Source organism: Sordaria macrospora, chromosome 3 (genome assembly GCF_033870435.1).
Source record: "Sordaria macrospora chromosome 3, complete sequence".
Taxonomy (NCBI): domain Eukaryota; kingdom Fungi; phylum Ascomycota; class Sordariomycetes; order Sordariales; family Sordariaceae; genus Sordaria; species Sordaria macrospora.
In genome coordinates, this window is record NC_089373.1 from 5,189,634 (window position 1) to 5,206,480 (window position 16,847).

A 16,847-nucleotide genomic window follows, 5' to 3' on the forward strand; every position below is an offset into this window, starting at 1 on the left:
GGAACCAAACGAAGCCAAAGTTCTGGAAGAGGGGAACAAGGTCGTTCTGAGTAGTGTAAGGGGTCAACTTGCCGACGTAGCAGGTCGTCTGCCAGGTATGCGCGGTCTCGTAGAGCCTCTTATGCGGGCAAACCATCATCTACTAGTCTGGCCCTCACTGGCTTATCTAAGGGAGAGCGGACGGAATCCCGAGTCTGGGTGTTGGATGTCGTACCGCCACCAGAAGACCGGTTGCATGGTGTCTTCTGGCGGCGGCTGTAGTTCGTTGCTGGCCTGGGTAGGAGTCTACTTTCTCTGTTGGTGGTTGGGATGTGGGAACCAGTTCATATTCACGGAGTCCGGACTCACTGCCATATTGGTTGAAGTGCAGGCTCTCCTACCCAGGCCCGCAATGCTTAACTCGAGGGGCTTTTCCGGACCAACCGATGGGGTATTTGAATAAGCATTATGGTCAGGCGGCGGACGGAGCGAGCTGTTGGGTGTGCTCATGAACTGGCCGGGAAAAGCGAGAGCGTGTGTGGAGGAAGGCCAACCGGGCCACTGTCAAAGTAGCCCAACAAGCCGGGAACTCAAGCCGGTGGCCAAGTCCACCCCGGAGAGCGTTCTCCCTTGGCGGACCAGGAGCCGCCGTGGAAGACAAAGAAGACGCGCGCTCGCAGGAAACGGTTCCATAACATTCTGATGAGGGCCGCCGTGCCGCTCTTTCTGACGACGAGGTACCCTAGGCGCCATGTCGCTCGGAAGAAAGGTCTGGGTTTGGAATGCCATGGGTGATGGGTTTCTTCTGGGAGGAAATGGTTGAGGGCGATGAGGGTTTCCTGCCGTGTCCCGCTAACGCATTGTCACAATACAACAGCAGGGATTCGCTGGTCGTCACCGACCCAACTACTAGTGTGATCGTTGATGGTCATGGTGATGGGGATGTCGAAATTTGGGCCGCCGTTCGTCTTGAAGGACTTCTCGTCTCTAGGTCGAAGTGTCGGCGTCCGCTCAGCTTTATGCATCATGAGTGCATGAACTCACTCTTGCCATCCATGTTGGCAATGGCGTTCTCGGCATCAGCATCGTTGGTGTCACAAACGAAGCCCAAGCTCCTCCCTGAGCATGCCGTCGAGCCAAGAGAGGAGCTTCTTGGCGCAGTGGTCGGTGTTGACTGGGACCATGTTAGTATCTTGTGTGCGAGTTAAGGCGACGGTTACAGGCTACCTACGAGCAACGGGGACGCCGTAGATGGGGGCAATGGAGCGGATGTAGTGAGCAGCGGCGATGACACCGGTGACGGAAGCCTCGCGCTTCTCAGCAAACTGTCGTCATCTTCTTGCTCAACCGCGCCCGCGCGAGCGGAAGCATGAGCACCCGGTTGGTGTTGCTCACGGGGGGACACGGCGACCGAGCGGGTCCAACTTTGACGGAATAGTCAGTGATGAGCTGCTTCTGGGATGGGAGTGCATCATCTTGATGGCATACTGAGTTCAAGGGACGTATGGTGATGGAGGCGGTTGTGACATGGGGAGAAGAAGTACGAACCTTTCTGAGCATGAAGCAATGAAGCAACGCTCATTTGCTTTCCTGTCACTGTTGTCTAGTTCGTGGAAAGAGTCTGGGGTTCTCTGCGAATTTTGCGAAAGGTCGAAGTCAGGCGGAGGGTGAGAATCTGGCACGGCGGGGTAAAATCCAAAAGAACCACCTGCTGTGTCCCCTCTGAAACGATCAAGTGGTCACGAGCAGAGGCTAGACTCTCAACACCAAGCTCCTTTGCCCAATCGTGTCAATCTCAGGCACCCGTGACCTCGCATACCTGCGGTCTGCCGAGATTCGGACACTCATAGCCAACCACAAGCCTGGTGCGGCTCAACAAAACGGGGAGACAGAACCTCAACGAACCCTCACCTGGCACTCAACCAGGCAACTACCACCAGCCGCTACATGAGAGTGCGTGTACGTACCTCAAGCTCCCGTCCTCCTTCCTTCTTTCCATCCCGTTTCCGTGCCCTTCTACCCCTCCTCATCTCTGAAATCTCTGATCTTCCGCCCCTCCATCCTGTCTCCCATCAACTCATCGAGCCATCGTACGGTACAGCTCCTTCTTTCTGTTTTTCAAGTGCCTTCTCCTCTGCTCCCTTAGGCCCCGAAACCTTCAATCTCTCCGCCTTGCCGTCCCTCCTCAATCCCCGCTCGGTTCCATGTCGTCCACCCCCGCACACACATCGGTCCTGGGTTCTCCTTCCATATGCCATCTCTGTGGGTTGCGGGCGGAGGCATTCCTCTTAGGTTTTTTTTAAATTTGTTTTAAATTTGTTAAATTTTTTTTAATTTGATGGTGCCGGTCAAAGGCTGGATGGATGCTTGTGACAATCGGCCTTGTTGGAAGGATGAAAGCTTTCATGGACACCGAGTCTCTGATAGTTGATTTATGCGTTTCTACTACATCAAGATACTCGTAGAAAGACATGTTGGTCATGATTCCAGTTGTGGGTGTACGGATTCGTCTGCTGAAGGTCTTGCCCGCGATGTGCAATGATGTTGTCATGAATGGTATCGGCCATGCCATATTGCGATTCCGGCTTCCGCATCTCCTGTTCCTGTACCACCAGGTCCTCCAGTCTGTATTTTGGCTGTCAACTTTCCCACCTCGCTAGTGTCCGTGACCCCGGAACTGAGTGTCGCGGCTCAAGAGGCGGATGGTCAGGCTCTATTTTTCAAAGTGTTCGGGAGCAAGACTTGGGGATGATCGAAGAAAATATCATAAAAGATCACAGGTCTGTGTGTTGCCAGAAACGAAAGAAACGCGAGTGATCTATGGAACTTAGACGTTCTCGACAAGCAGGCCGTTACCCTCTATGTACATCCGTCGACGTGCGTCATGTATTCATCGAAGCAGACAACCGTCCTTGCAGCTGGCAGGCCGCATACATCAGGACATGCATTGAACTACACCTCAGCAGCAGCACCAACAACATCACACAGTCTTCAGAAGGCGAGACAATTGCGATTGTCAATGACAGAAGGTTTGTTGGCCTACACTAGCGAGACAATCCTACAACAATCTTTGCAATGGAATGCTTGATCACATGTTTCAGACGCAGATCAGAAGACAAGACCTTGGTCATCGCCGTTCCATGTTTGAACCGACGCTTATGCTCCTTCTCGAGCTTCTCCGCCTCCTCTCTCTCGTGCTTCTCCTCCTCCTCCATGGCTACAAGCCAGTGCCCGTCCCCCCTCTATAGAGGCTCGATCGAGGTTGAGAGGCGCTTGTTGCCTCGGAAGAGGCTTGCCACGGCGGCTCTCAGGAGCCCTTGTCGTATCTGGTAACACAAAGCGTGATCAGTCTCTTGTGTTGCAATGCGGCAATAGGAGATGGAACCAAATGATGGCTAGCGGCCAAACATTTGCTTGGGACAAGATGGAATGGGATCAAACGTACGCTTCGGCTTGCTGGCCTTTTTTTGCGCCGTTGAGGCACCTCTTGGCTGGGATACCCGAAGCGAAGTTTGAGCGGGAAGGAGGCAAGCGCCCTTGACGGCGCGTGGAATGCGACGAGCGGCGGGCTGAACGCACCAGTAGCAAGCTGCGCCCTGGGAAGGGGGTCTGGAATCAGGAGTCAGTTGTTGAACTACAAAGCAATTCGAGATGCGCGACACGAGGGGAAATGGCGGCACGGGATGAAGACGAGAACACTGCATGCGGCACTGCAGGCGTCCGGGGGTGACTATGCGGAAAGGGAAATGGCACAAACATGAAGGAAGAATGCCGAGCAAGGCTCTTGTCGAGCGCCGTGGCTGCTCCTCTTGTTGTTGTTGTGATGGTTGTGGTTGATGCACCTGGTGATGGCGGTGGTGTTTTTGTTGGTTGGAAATGATGAGGGATGGTGAGAGATGGAGATGAAGATGGGAGAGAAGAATAACAAGAGAACAGGACGCGGGGTGACGGAGGGTTAAGTAGCCCTCAGAACTCGTCCCGGTCCGGTATACTCACATGGTGGCTACCTGATTCCAATGACCCACCAAATCCAGCCTTCCCAGCAGTCAACCGTTCGAGGAAGGGATTTTGGCAACTCTTACGGAAGGAGCAGGAGTAGATGCAGGAACAGACCGAGTCTCGGCCTCACTTCTCAGAGTCTTCCCCGCCTTCAAGTAGCTAGAGTGGGTACGTACACCTCTCACTTCCTCTCCTCCTCTCTCGCCGGTCTTGTATTACAATTCAGAATGCAGTTTGAAGACTCTTCTCGAGGAAGGAGCAGAAGCAGGACCAGGCAAATACCGAGTCTCGGCCTCACTCCTCACACTCTACCCGACCTCCAAGCAGCCAGAAAGGGTACGTACCCCTCCCATTGCTTTTCCCCCTCTCCCGCCGGCCATGTATTACGTCTCGGAAGGAAGTCTGAAAACTCTTCTCGAGGAAGGAGCAGAAGTAGGCACCAGCCGAGTCCTTCTTCGCTCCCCAAGGCAGTGTCCCCTCCTCATCCAAGTACCCAGGTACCCGGGAGGGCACGTACCCACGGCCCTGGTGCTCAGTGTCTTCCCCAGTCCCCTGCCCCTCTGCCTCGCGGTATATGTATTAGATCCTTCTGTTACCTTCTCAACAAACAGGCCACAGCACGGTTGGCGCAGTGGTTTAGCTTGCGCACTTCATAACATTGTATTGCTGAGGGCAGGGCACATAACCTGAGGACGCAAGTTCGAACGGGGGGCGGCTTGGCAACCGCAGTGCAAAACATTGTTGTGCGGGACCCGGGTTCGAATCCCGGACCGTGTATTTCTTTTTTTCCTTGCTTTTTTTATATCGTTCTTTCTGTTTTGCTAATTCTTTTTGGGTCGGTTGTGGTTGTGATTGTGGTTGCGGCGTGGTGAGGCTGTCACGCGTGTCTGGTCGCTGCCGCTGTTATGTCAAATTTCCAGCTTTTTTGTGGGCCACATCGGGTCTCAAGGGGGACACTTGGAGGTTACTTCACACTGGATGGCACATTTTGCACGACATGACGGGTAAAGGGCAGTTGAAAGGCAAGATCATCTCAGAATGGCTGAGGGCAACTCATGTAGGCCAGGCAGTGGAAGCGTGCAGCCACTCGTCCCTTGCCTCCCCAGCACTTTGGATTTAGTCCTGTTATCAGACCATGTTATCAACTTCCATAGAAAGATTGTTCAAGTTACTGTCCCAAGTGACAGCCTTCGGCAACCTCAAGGCAGGTGAAGACGTCAAAGGGCTCTTGGATATGCCCTGTGTTGAATCTTTCCATTTCTCTATCCCAGTCGTTGCATCAATGACAAGCCAATTCACTACCTTCCGAGTCAATGCGGGAAACCTGGGCAAGAAGTTCGAGGACAACCAGTTCGAGAAGGCAAGTTAGATCTCCACCTCCAGCGGGGCTTGGAAGTGAGGATCCATATCTGATCTAACATTGAAAACTGCGAAGTGGAAGTTTGTGGCCTACAGATTACTTGCACAGGAAGAGAGTCAACTGCATAGGGTCACAGACGAGTGTCTTTATATTGTTCAGTGGCGGAATTCATAGAGACGGCGGAAGTCAACAGTTACATTACAGATGTTCAAGCAGCAGTTCTGGAAAGTAGCTGGTTCGACTTCGAGTGGCATGAGCTACAGACTTCTCTTGAACTGTTCGACGTTACTAGGCAATCCGATTCCATTTTCCTTTCGTTTGGATTTGGACTCCTTCCAGCGGCTCAAGCTTGAGGCAAGAACTAGACCAGTGTCTTCCAACCGTCCACTCAGTCACCCCCCATCCCTTCTTCCTTTCTCTGCCGCTGGCTCCATATCCACCCACTGCCATCTCCGTCAAATCTATAGCAAGCAATCCCGTGGAAAGAACTTTAAAGAGGGTTTGCAAGTCGCAACTCCCAAACAGACCCTTCCCCTTCTCCTGCTCCCGCTCCTTCATCACCACTTGTCGCAGTTGAGCACTCAATTTCTATGCGAGCGACGAGCCTTAAGCCAACCAGTGCTCGCCATGCGCAATATCACTAGTAGAGGTAGGTACCGGGTCTAGCCGACGGGAAGGATGTTGAATCGAGATGGTGGCGGTAGGCGCATATGAGCTCGGGGTGGTAGTAGTCGGACCTAGAAGGAATTTAAGGAAACGAGTTAGATCCGTACCTACCAGGTCATGCGTGACCTCGTCTGCACTTCGGTACCTCTAGGTAGGTAATGGTAGGTTGCCAGCGCCCAGCAATCACGATCGCACAGGTTGGTTACGACGGTAGGGGTAAACGTCTGGACACGGGACGGGGGTAGAGGTATGGGGCTACGGAGGAGGACATGGCTGGAAGCGGAGATGGAAGGCAGAAGGGAAGTGGGACACAGCCAGGTAGGTAGGTAGGTAGGTAGGTAGAGGTACTTACATGTATATAGTGTTGCGCAAATGGTCGAAGCAATAGTTGCCCTTTTTGCCGTGCCACGTAGGTCTGTCGCAGTCGCTCTTGCTGCACTTTGCGCTTGACGGCATTCTCGTTGTCGGATGGGATAGCGGTAAAGTGTTGAGTGGTTGGTTGGTTTGTTGATGGTGTTGAGAGGCTGGGCACTGTGGAAGGATGACTCCGACGAGAGCGCTTTCTTGCGTGTGTGTTTGGGTTATTAAATGGAAGAGGAGAGGAGAGGGGGGTGGGGAGGCGGCAACCAAACAGAAGGCGGTTGAAATATTTGAGCAAAAAGCGCGGAACTGTCCGTGAGTGTGGAACGCGGAGTGAATGGACGGCGCGGGTTACAGGCTGAAGGTCCGTGTACAGGTAAGGTATACCTTATAGGCAAGGTACCTCAGGTTCGAAGTTTGTATTCCATAAGTCACTCGAAGACCGAGAATCAAAACCGACTTGATGGAAACGAAGCACGATCTTATTTTATTTCAGGAACTGGATAGATTGCGGCTCATAGAGCGAGAGATACAACAAAGATCAAGCAAGCGATGGTCAAGGAAAGATGTTCCCTTGGGAAGCGAGTCCAATACCAGGAAAAGAAGCTATAGACTTCCATTCTCTCGAACTATTCTGTATCGATATCTCGGTTCCATTGCTCTATCTCTCTCTCTCTTCTTCTTTCCACCTCATCTTTCCCCACTTCCAGTCCTTCTTTTCCTTTGCCGCACGCCTTGAGCTTTCCATCACGATGCCCCAGGGCTGGCTCCTGTTTTTCACTTGTTCGCCTGGCTCATGTCCATGTCAGAGCGACGAGCGACGAGCCTCGCAGCGACCAGTGTTCGCCATGCGCAAGATTGCTACGGGGCCCTTCGCAAGAGATAACTGCTGTTGATGCGGGCATTCCGACTGGACAAGATCTGGATGCGGCGTCTTATGGGCCTAGAAAGAAGGAAAACAGGTTAGGTAGGTTCGATTGTGCGAGTAGAGGTAGAGGTAGAAACGGAAGTAGTAGTAACTAGTGACTGAAAGAAAGGCGAAAGCAGGGCAGATATGTCTACTTGAGTCGTGCCGTGTCGTGTCATGTTGTGACCTCCCTCGTCTGCGCTTCAGAAGGTAGGTAGAGGTAGGTTGCCAGCATTCACGATCTCGGCTTGATTACGACCGTAGACGGTAGAGGGCGGGACACGGGAGTATGGGACCAGACACTACGGAGGAGGACTGGAAGCGAGAATGCAATGCAGCCAAGTAGGTAGGTAGGTAGGTAGGTACTTACACCGTGTTGCGCAAATAGTCGCAGCAACGGTTGGCCTTCCTGCCGTGCCAGGGCTGTCGCAGTCCCTCTTGCCGCACTTCCTGGTTGACGACAGCTTCCTTGTTTGATGCGGAAGTTGTTGCGCGTTGATGGTTTGCTGTCGAGTGAGTAGGAAGGTGATCCGACAAAAGTGCTTTCTTGTGATTGTATTTTGAATTATTTAGCGGAAGAGGAGAGGAAAATACAGGAAAACTTGCATGGGCGGCCCAAATAAGTACACCCAGGAAGGGAGTGCCAGTGAATGGGACGAACATTGAAATGGAATGGGCGGTAAATGACGGGACGGCTGGCAAACCTGAACAGATGGATGCCCGGTGGCGATGGTAATGCGGGAAGTGAATGAAAAACAACAAGACAAGACGACGATGGCCAGTGCTGGGCTGTCCAAAACCTTCAAGCGGGACGTCAACCGTGATGCACTGGCTCCCATGGGCACTGTTAGCTGTGCTGAAACTTCGGGAACGGAGTCAAGGCGCCCATCTCTTCACGAACGGAAGGCATGACCACGAACCTGCCTGTCTGTCACCCCTTGCCAGCCCTACCACCGTACAGCGGCCGTCTCTCTGCCCGCCAACCAAGTGTCAAGGAGGTACGTACCTTACCCGGTGGTGAATATACCACCTTTCCGTGTCATGCCTATAACAAAAACCAAATTGCGATTGGTCCAGTGGTCAACGCGTTCGCTACTTGAAAGGCTGCGATCACCTTCAATGGGTGAACCTTCGGTGCCGCAAAAACGGCTAACTGAGCATCCGGCTGGTGGCACGGTCAAAGGACAGCGAAAGATCCAGGGTTCGAATCCTAGATCGCACATTTATTTTTTGAGGATTTTTCCTTCTTGCTCGTTTAATTTTTTATTTTTTTGCTTGGCGGTGGGTGGTGGTGGTAAGAGATAGGAAGACGGAGTTTAGTGCTCTGGTCTTTCTTCTTGGTCATCAGGCAGGTGTCGTGAGGCTGATGTGATGGGCTTAAAGCGGGAAACTGTGTCTGATTCCGTTCTATTTTCAAAATTTTGTTATGGGGGTTCTCTTGTGTCGTCGACAAAACGTGATTGTGAGATCTCAATATTTGGTATGTGTGCCTTGTTTTATGTCCATTTGAAGGGTTGACCTCGCGTTATTAACACCGCAGACACTGAGCAATCTTGAACAGCTATTACTTTCAACTAAAAAATTTAGATGACTGCATCGATACTTTAATGGTGATCCGTCGCCCTCTTGATGTCAGTTCAGGAGTGTTCTATTTCCCGATGACCGTCTTTGGTGCTATTTGCGGTACGATGAAGGTCTATAGGCGGTGAGGCACTCTTCCAACCCCGCACGATCAAAGACTCAGAGCGAGACGCCACCACCAAGATATACTTTTCCACTTTCCACAGTGTCCATACCACAAGCAATGGTCACATCACAATTGTACATCAGACATTTGCTATGCAGAGTCAAAAGGTTCGTTTTGTCTCCGCTAGTGGCAGGCAAGCATGGTTGTTCCACTTTGTTATAGGTTTGATCCTTATTATTGTTGTCGTCATCTTCGCTCAAACCACAAGTATCGAGTTCATAACCACGCAAATGATAAGCAAGAAATGCCTTGAATGCTATGTTCCCTGAAGCTAGTAGACTTGAAATAACAACAGCAGGATGTATCATACATGAAACATCTAATCTGCTACCTAGAAACGACCAACCACAACTCCGCTAAACGCCGATCGAAGGACAATGGTCCTCGTTTGTGCTAATGCTTGCTTCCATGTTCTATCTATACACGTTTCATCCGTCCTATCCGTACTTCCTCACTGTTATACCTCTAGCGATAACCTCTAGCGATACTGCAGAGTGATAATCCTAGCAATAATGGTGCATTCAACCCACCGACTGTTGGTTGCCGGTTGATAGTTGATGGTTGACAACTGTCCTTCTATGTCCCCAAGCATAATCCTCCAATACGGTATTCATCACCTGCTCCAATCATAGGGACTGCCACACTCTCATGACTTGCATCAGACCTGGGTCAGCGTGCCTCGGATCACATCCACAAATGCCAATGTTCCCTCATAAACACTCCCTAAGCGCTTCCTCTCATGGAACTCAACATCATAGCTGCCTCCTGCCTCATTTGTTCCTCAGGCGACCAACCCGGCGGCTGCCCCAGAGCCGTCCCAGTAGATGCAGCACCGGTTGCCACGGCTCCCACAGCCTGCTGTTGCTGACCTGCAAGATACTCAGGAGGTCCCTGCTGGCGAATCTCCTCCAGCCTTTGCTGCTGCCAAGCTTGGAACGGGGTAGAAAACCTCTCTGGAACGCCTCTAGCCGGTAGTCCCGTCGAAAATGGCAATGCCCGTGGTACCGCGGCGCCTTGAACGGCTAGCTGAGCGAGAGCTGCTGCTCCGAGGTCGCCTCCCATGGGCAAGAGTTGGCGGACGCGGCGTGCGGCATCGCTCCAGGGGTCGCCTACTTCTGCTTCGGTTTGGGCTTCTGACGCGGGGGCGGTAACGGGGGTGGCTTCTTGGATGCCTAGGCCCATACCCTGTGCTTGCTCCGGTTCCTGCTCAGGTTCCTGCTCCTGTGGATGTTCCTGTTCCCGGGAGGCCGAGTGTTGCTTCATATTATCCATGCATGGCCGGAAAAACAAGTCGAGGGCGGGGGTACTCCAATACCTATTGGGATAGTCCGCTGGGGGCATGGGTTGCTGGTACTGAGACTGAGACTGTAGTGCTTGTTGCTGTTGATCTCCCCACCTAGGAGGGAAACTTAGCTGCGACGCGAGAGGATCTGAGTAAAAGAAGGGGTTGCGGCCACTGCTCTGCGGCTGGCTGTTTGGTGGAACCTGTTGTTGTTGCTGCTGTCGGCACTGGTCCACCGGCTGCTGTCCTTGTTCCTGACCCGGCGGCTGATTCTCCTGGTCGTTATGTCCCTGCTGCTGATGAACCGAGCCCATCCTACCTCTCGGTCCGTTAAACCCGATCGGCGGGCTACCAACATTGGGACTCAACACATTCTCTGACAACGGTCCGGGTGTATCGAACTTGGGCTCCAGCACTTGCAGCTTAAGCAAGCCATTGGCAGGTCCAGTCTTGGCTCTCTTCCTGGCCCCCTTACTGGTTGTTGAACCTCTACTTGGGACAGTAGTCCGGGCGTTGTTGAGGTTCCTCATGTTCAGCGGCGGCAGCTGGTGTTCGTTGGCGCTCTTGTTTTGCGATGGCTGAGGACTAGAAGCGCGAGTGGAGGCGCGCGACTGCGTACCGGAAGCAAGCTCGTGGTACATGGCGATGAGACGATCAGTCTCCTCGAAGCCGGCATCGAACTTATCGACAACTTCGACGGGGGCGAGATTGGCAAGGGGTTTGGGGGTGAAGATGGCGGTCGTGTGTATCGCCGTATGTGGCGGGATACTGGCGCCGCTGTTGGTTCGGTTACGAGCAGCTTGCGGTTTCGGTTTCGGTAGCGCTCGGTTCTTTGGTATCGTTGCTGGTGGTAAAATTTGTGTTTCTTGTGGTACCGGAGGCTGAGGAAGTTGAGGAGTCTTGGAGTGCGACGGTTGAGGTGCCTTGAAGGGGATGTTGACCGGGATGGCGGTAGCATGAGGGTGATGTGGCGGTGGGAGAGCAACTTCTGTCCCCTTCTCATCGAGCGAGACGCGGGTCTCGACACCCCGGATCATTTTCCATGTGACATTCCGTTTTCGCTTGCGGGTCTTAACTGCTGCGGTGATGGAATCTGCCTCGACGTCTGCCTCGGTTTCGTCGCCTGGAGTATTGCGACCAGTATCACTGGCCATTACCGGTGGCTGGATATTCCGCTTAGGCTGAGGCTGGGGCTTCTTCCTACCTGTCGTTTTTGGCTTATCGTTCTCACGGAGGGACGTTGACTCCAGCGGGTTGGCAGTGAACTTCCTCCTCTTGGCCTTCGGCTTGTCCTTAACAGCCGCTTCAACATGAACCGGAACAGGAACAGCCACAGGCACAGGCGCCAGCCTCTCGGCATCACTATCCAAATTCCTGATGACTTCCAGAGAACCCATAATTCTCCAGACCAGGTGTGCCGCATTGTTCTTATGATCACGTACAGACGCCGGTCGTTTCGCATCGGGGTTGAGTTTGTGTTCCCTCGGGGGTTTCGTTGGTCGTCTGGCAAGTGCCTTCAAAACAGGTAACGGGGGCGGCATCATCTTTGTCTCGGCTGTTTCCACCAAGTGTTGATGGTAACCCATCTCCTCCGGAGTAACTTTGTGCTTCTTCAAGGCGCTTAGGGCCTCGATAGCGAACTGATCCTGAACGGTGCTAGCTGCCTCGACCAGTGCTTTTAGGCCCTTGTTGTCGCTTTCCCTTCTCCTCCTGCTTGATGTTGGTGGCTTGTCGGTCTTTTCAGCCTTCTTTTGCTCTTCAGCCTTCTCCTTCTCGGCCTTGTCCTTTTCGGCAGCCTTCTCGCTGTTGTCGGCGGTCTTCTCAACTGACTTATCGCTCTTCTCGGATTTGTCCTTGTCGACCTTGTCAGCTGTCTTGTCGGCCTTTTCAACCTTCTTCTTGCCAGTCTCCCCACCACCACTACCACTAATCCTGCGCGTCGCCTTACTAGCCTTGGTCTTCTCTTCCTCCGGGAGGACCGTACCAGGCGGTAACCACAGCGCAGGTTTCCTGTTCTGGAGGTCTCCTACCCAGGCGTCGCAATCCCATTGCACCCAGAAATCGAGAACATCCGACCATACACTCTCAGGAGGCTTAGTGAAGTTGACGAACACCACCTTCCCTCCCTTGTCATGCACGGCCTTGGCAAATTCCTTCACCAAGACCTTCAGCCCGTGAACGCGCATGCTGGTGCCAAGAATGAGAAGCATATCCGGTCCGAGAGAAAGGTCGTGCTGCACCAGAGGACTAATCAGGTGAGCATGTGGATGCTCTTCACCGTACAGAACGATATCCGGACGGAGCTTGCCTACTCCTAGAGCTCGTTTACCCCGTTCTTCTCTGGCAGCTGTGGCACCAGCGCAATGAGGGCACTCCGGCTGCCGACCGGCTAAAGTATCCACTTGCCTTTCAGCTTCGTCCCAGGACGCAGTGCGGGCGCATACAAAACACCGAAGCTCGGCTAGGGATCCGTGTAAAAAGACACATTCAACGCCGCGATTCGGAGCATCGGCCTGGGATGCCGGTGGCTGGCTCGCGGGTGGGCCGTCATTCTCCTTTTGTCCTTGGCTGGACGAAGGCTGATCCTCCTCTTGGCTTCCACCTTGATCTGCGGCGTCCTTGGGCCGGGCACCCGCAGGCTTTCGCGTCGAAAAGCGGTAACGGCTACCAGCACCGAGGTCGAGAGAGGTAGCTAGACCGACGCGTTCCTCGAGTTGGTCGATGTTTTGGGTATAGCAACGGACCAATTTTCTGCTGTCACGGAGGACACTGACAAATTGGTGACTGGTTGTTGGCTCGGCGGAGCGGACCTTTTGGCGCAGGGTGGTCGCGAAGGTGTAGAAAACGGAGGTCTTAACAGGACAAGACCAGATCTGGGCGTCGAAGAGATCCTTGCCCTTCATATTTGGTAGGGTGTTTTTAGACGAGAACGACGATTGGGACGTAAGGAGAGGTGTGGATACGGACGAGGGATCTTCGCTGTCGGAGTCGGATGAGACGCTGTCGCGGTAAGGATCGAGTAGAACCGGAGGTGGCGAGGACAACGGAGAGGAGCATAGTCCGCGGTCGTCGCGCAGGTGAGAAAAGTCGAGGGTTCGGAAATTGGGAGGTCTTTCTGAGGACTGTCCATCGTTGCCGGCGACCTTGGACGGGGGAGTGGTAATTTGGGTAGAATTGTCCCTGCCGTCGTCTACTGTGCTGGTATCTGAGTCTTTCTCCGTGTCCTCGGGTGTGGTAGTTGCGACATTGATGTTGTCGCTCACGTCCTTCCCGTTGGTCTCTTGAGGGTCGAATCTAAGTCGCTTCGCCGGTCGGTCGGACGTCTCGGGTTCTTGGGAAGCATGTGTGTTCTGCTTGGCCTCGGCGGCGGCATCGAACTGGGCTTGGATCAAGGAGTAAAGACCATTCTCTGATCGAAAGTCCTGTAGTGTATTAGCGGGAGAGGCAGGGCGCGTTGTTTAGGGTAGCCGTTGACTTGTTACTCACGGGAATGCCCGAGTTGGTGCTGATTCCAGCGCCTGTGATGACCACGACCTTCCTGGCCTTGTAGAGGGCATTGGCGATGTCCTGAAGCAGTGCTTCCGAGGTGGGTTCGACGTGGGTTGTAGGCATGGTCAGTCGTAAGAAGGGTCGTAGTTCTGCTTTAGAGTAACAGCCACCGACGAGCAGACAGACGCCAGGACGACAAGACAAGCGACAACGGGCACGGTCGTCCAGCGTGTGCGCGTGTGATGGCAAAGGGATCCGAAGATTATAGCGTCATTGCTCGGTAGGCCGCTGTGGTTGGTGATGTAGGGTGACTCGTCAATGGCTCGCTCGTTTTTGGTGGTGATGTTGACTCTGCTCTTCTCTTTCGTCTTTTTCTCTCTAGGGCGCGCAGTGGGCAATGGCAGCGGGCACAGCAGACAAGTAACGCGTTCGGAATATCGATGTTGACGCTGGTCTATGTGGCAAAGGACGCGCTCGTAAAGGTAAACTCGACTAGGGATGGTGATGGCGGGAGAACCCTCGTGTGGTTGGGGCTCACATTGACTGTGGTTGTTGTTTGTATGGGACCGAGTCTCTTGACAGACAGACAGTGACAATGGCCGTTGTAAGGTAGAATCTTTTGTTGACTCTGTGTGGTCAAAGTGGATTCCGTCTCGCCTTGCGTGGACGAAGTGTGGATCGCGACCGTTAGTGGACATGAGGTAACAGTGTGCTGCTGGTCCCTGAAGCCGCTGTAACATCCTTCCTACAGCGCCCTGAATCGGTCGTGGCTGCATTATTCTGACCGCGGGGGAGTCCTGGCTCCACTTAACATGGTTCAATTCTTTAGTGGCCCAGCCGCCAGAACAACCAGACGGGAATCACCAAAATCCGCCAATTGTTACGCCTGGGCATCACATCCGGGCCGTGCACCCTTTAACTGCCAGGGAACTGGAGGCTTGGGCCACCCACCGGCTTGGCGCCCTGCCTGCCGGCGTGACGGGCCCGGAAGTGACGGCCGGGCTACAAGAACTCTGGCGACGGAGTGTTTCTCTTGCCAGTTTTCTCTTTAACAATCCAAAATCCCCATGTAATCTTGATCTGACGAGCCTCCAGTACCTTGTCAACCAAAGAACAACATCATCAAATAAAGACGCCGGACGGATATGTCGATCGTCGATTGTTGCCATGCGCATTGCATATTCGAACCTCACGTATACCTTAGGTATCTAAGGTATGCCTTATGGACGAGGCTGAGGATCGGTAAAGCGTTGCGAGCCATGTTCATCTCAAGCGCTTTGCGTTCGCGAAAATTGACCGCACAATCACCACTAACCAAACCGCCATAAATGGATCTCACGATGCTAATGATTTATTTTTTGTTGATTTACAAGGGGGCGTTGCTACAGCAACTGTCATTAAAATCACGACAATTTTGATAGCTCCGAACCGTGTCTTGGCGAACTTTGCCTTGCTTACCTATCTAGGGTACACTACTTACATACGCAGTGGGCAGCGGCTCCGTCCGTGTAGTAGGTGTCCCCGGTACTCCGACACAGTACCACATTTTCGGCTCGAGCGACTTCTCCTCCTCCTCCGCACTACTTCCATCAACACGGCGGCGGCAGTCAACAGAGGGATTCCACCGCGCAAAATCATCCGACGAGAAGCGTCCGAATATCAGCACAAGCTCCCGGCAAGTGAGGCCCCCTCCCGCCGGGGCCATGTACCACGCCGTGCAGTTCCTCGCGGCCGTGTCGGACGGGATAGGCGACAGCTGGGTTGTTACGGTAGGGAGCGGCGGCAGGTCGCTCAGCTCGGGCCCCTGGTCGTAGTCGTAGGCGCCCACACAGTAGTAGCGGTTCTTGAGCAAGGCACAAGCGTCAGACTCAGCCCCAGCCCCAGCCCCAGCCACTAGGACGGGGTTTCGGGAGAGGAACTAAGTCGAGGAGATCTCGGGGTGCTCGTCTAGCGCATCTTGGCAGGTGTCTCCTGCCCGGGCTTGGTAGTAGGTTACGCAGTTGGTCGGCAACGGGCCGGCGGTTGCGGTTGGGGGTGTGAAGATGGGGTCGAGGGTCGAGGGTCGGGAAAGGCTCGGAAGATGTCCACGAAACGAGAGGCGGGAGGACGATTTCGGTTGGGCTGGCGAGAGGGACTATGTTGACGGTTCCGGTCGTTTGCGGCTGGATGCCCACGCACACCCAGTGGTTGAAGTAGAGGCCGGAGCAGTCAGTGCCCAGAGCCGGGTTTCACGCGAACAAGTCGGGTAGGGATATGAAGGAGCTGCAGAGGAAGTGGATGCTTGTGCAGTCGTCGCGGTCCCAAACCAAGTGCCAGGAGGTGCAGTACTCTGGTTGGTCGATTTGGGTTTGGGTGGATGGCCAGGTGGAGTTCTCGCCGATGGTTAGGGTGGTGATGATTCAGCTTGTCACGGGGTGGTTGATTGAGTAGGTGCTGTTGAAGAAGGTGGTGGAGAAGGAGGAGAAGGACGAGGTGGAAGAGAAGGAGGCGGAACTACGGATGGTTGATGAAGAACCGATAGGTGGTCCTACACCGACGCAGTAGGCATAACCTAGCCAAAAGTTGACTGCAGTCGCTTGAGACGGCGGGATTGTACAGGAGGAACTGGGCTAGCGTGATGCCGTGCAGGCTGGCGAGGGTAATACAGTCCTGGCTTGCTTGCACCAGGTGCCAGGCGTTGCAGTTTGGAAGTGTGCCCGAGAACGTTGGCCCGGGGGGAGCGGTAGCTGTTGCGGTACGTGATGTGGTTGTCACCACCGTTTTGGTAGGCATAGTTGATGTTGTTGTTGTTGTTGTTGTTGTTGTTGTTGTTGTTGTTGTTGTTGTTGTTGTTGTTGTTGTTGTTATTGTTGTTGTGGAGGTAGTCGGAGCAGCACTCACGGCAACTCCAACGCAGTAGGCGTAAGAAGCCCAAAAGCTTTGTACGCAGTCCGCGGACACGGCGGGATTCCATGTTAGGAACTGGGCGTGAGTAATCCGATACTCGCTCTCAACGTCGGCGCAGGTGCTGCCGGCTTGCACAAAGGTGCCACTTGTTGCGATTAGCGACGACACCGGG

The 16,847-nt window shown here is 53.7% G+C and overlaps 2 protein-coding genes and 1 non-coding gene across 3 annotated transcripts; 1 reads left to right on the forward strand and 2 right to left on the reverse strand.

Annotated features, from left to right (window-relative positions):
• Window positions 1-4,595: 4,595 nt before the first annotated feature.
• On the forward strand, window positions 4,596-4,755 carry SMAC4_13556. The gene is made up of 2 exons: window positions 4,596-4,633; window positions 4,721-4,755. It is a non-coding gene; the product is annotated as a tRNA-Met (tRNA).
• A 4,495-nt stretch (window positions 4,756-9,250) lies between these two features.
• SMAC4_09256 (uncharacterized protein) lies at window positions 9,251-14,368 on the reverse strand. The gene is made up of 2 exons (XM_003344089.2): window positions 13,787-14,368; window positions 9,251-13,722 (listed from the first exon to the last, which is right to left on the reverse strand). The coding sequence occupies exons 1-2, from the start codon at window positions 13,910-13,912 to the stop codon at window positions 9,742-9,744; spliced, it is 4,107 nt and encodes a 1,368-aa protein (XP_003344137.1). The 5' UTR covers window positions 13,913-14,368; the 3' UTR covers window positions 9,251-9,741.
• Window positions 14,369-15,155: 787 nt separating this feature from the next.
• On the reverse strand, window positions 15,156-16,742 carry SMAC4_09255 (uncharacterized protein; the record flags this gene model as incomplete). The annotated part of the gene is made up of 3 exons (XM_066090923.1): window positions 15,156-15,171; window positions 15,248-15,707; window positions 16,386-16,742. 2 exons carry the CDS (start codon window positions 16,740-16,742, stop codon window positions 15,252-15,254), a joined length of 813 nt encoding a protein of 270 aa, XP_065946634.1. The 3' UTR covers window positions 15,156-15,171; window positions 15,248-15,251.
• Window positions 16,743-16,847: the final 105 nt, after the last annotated feature.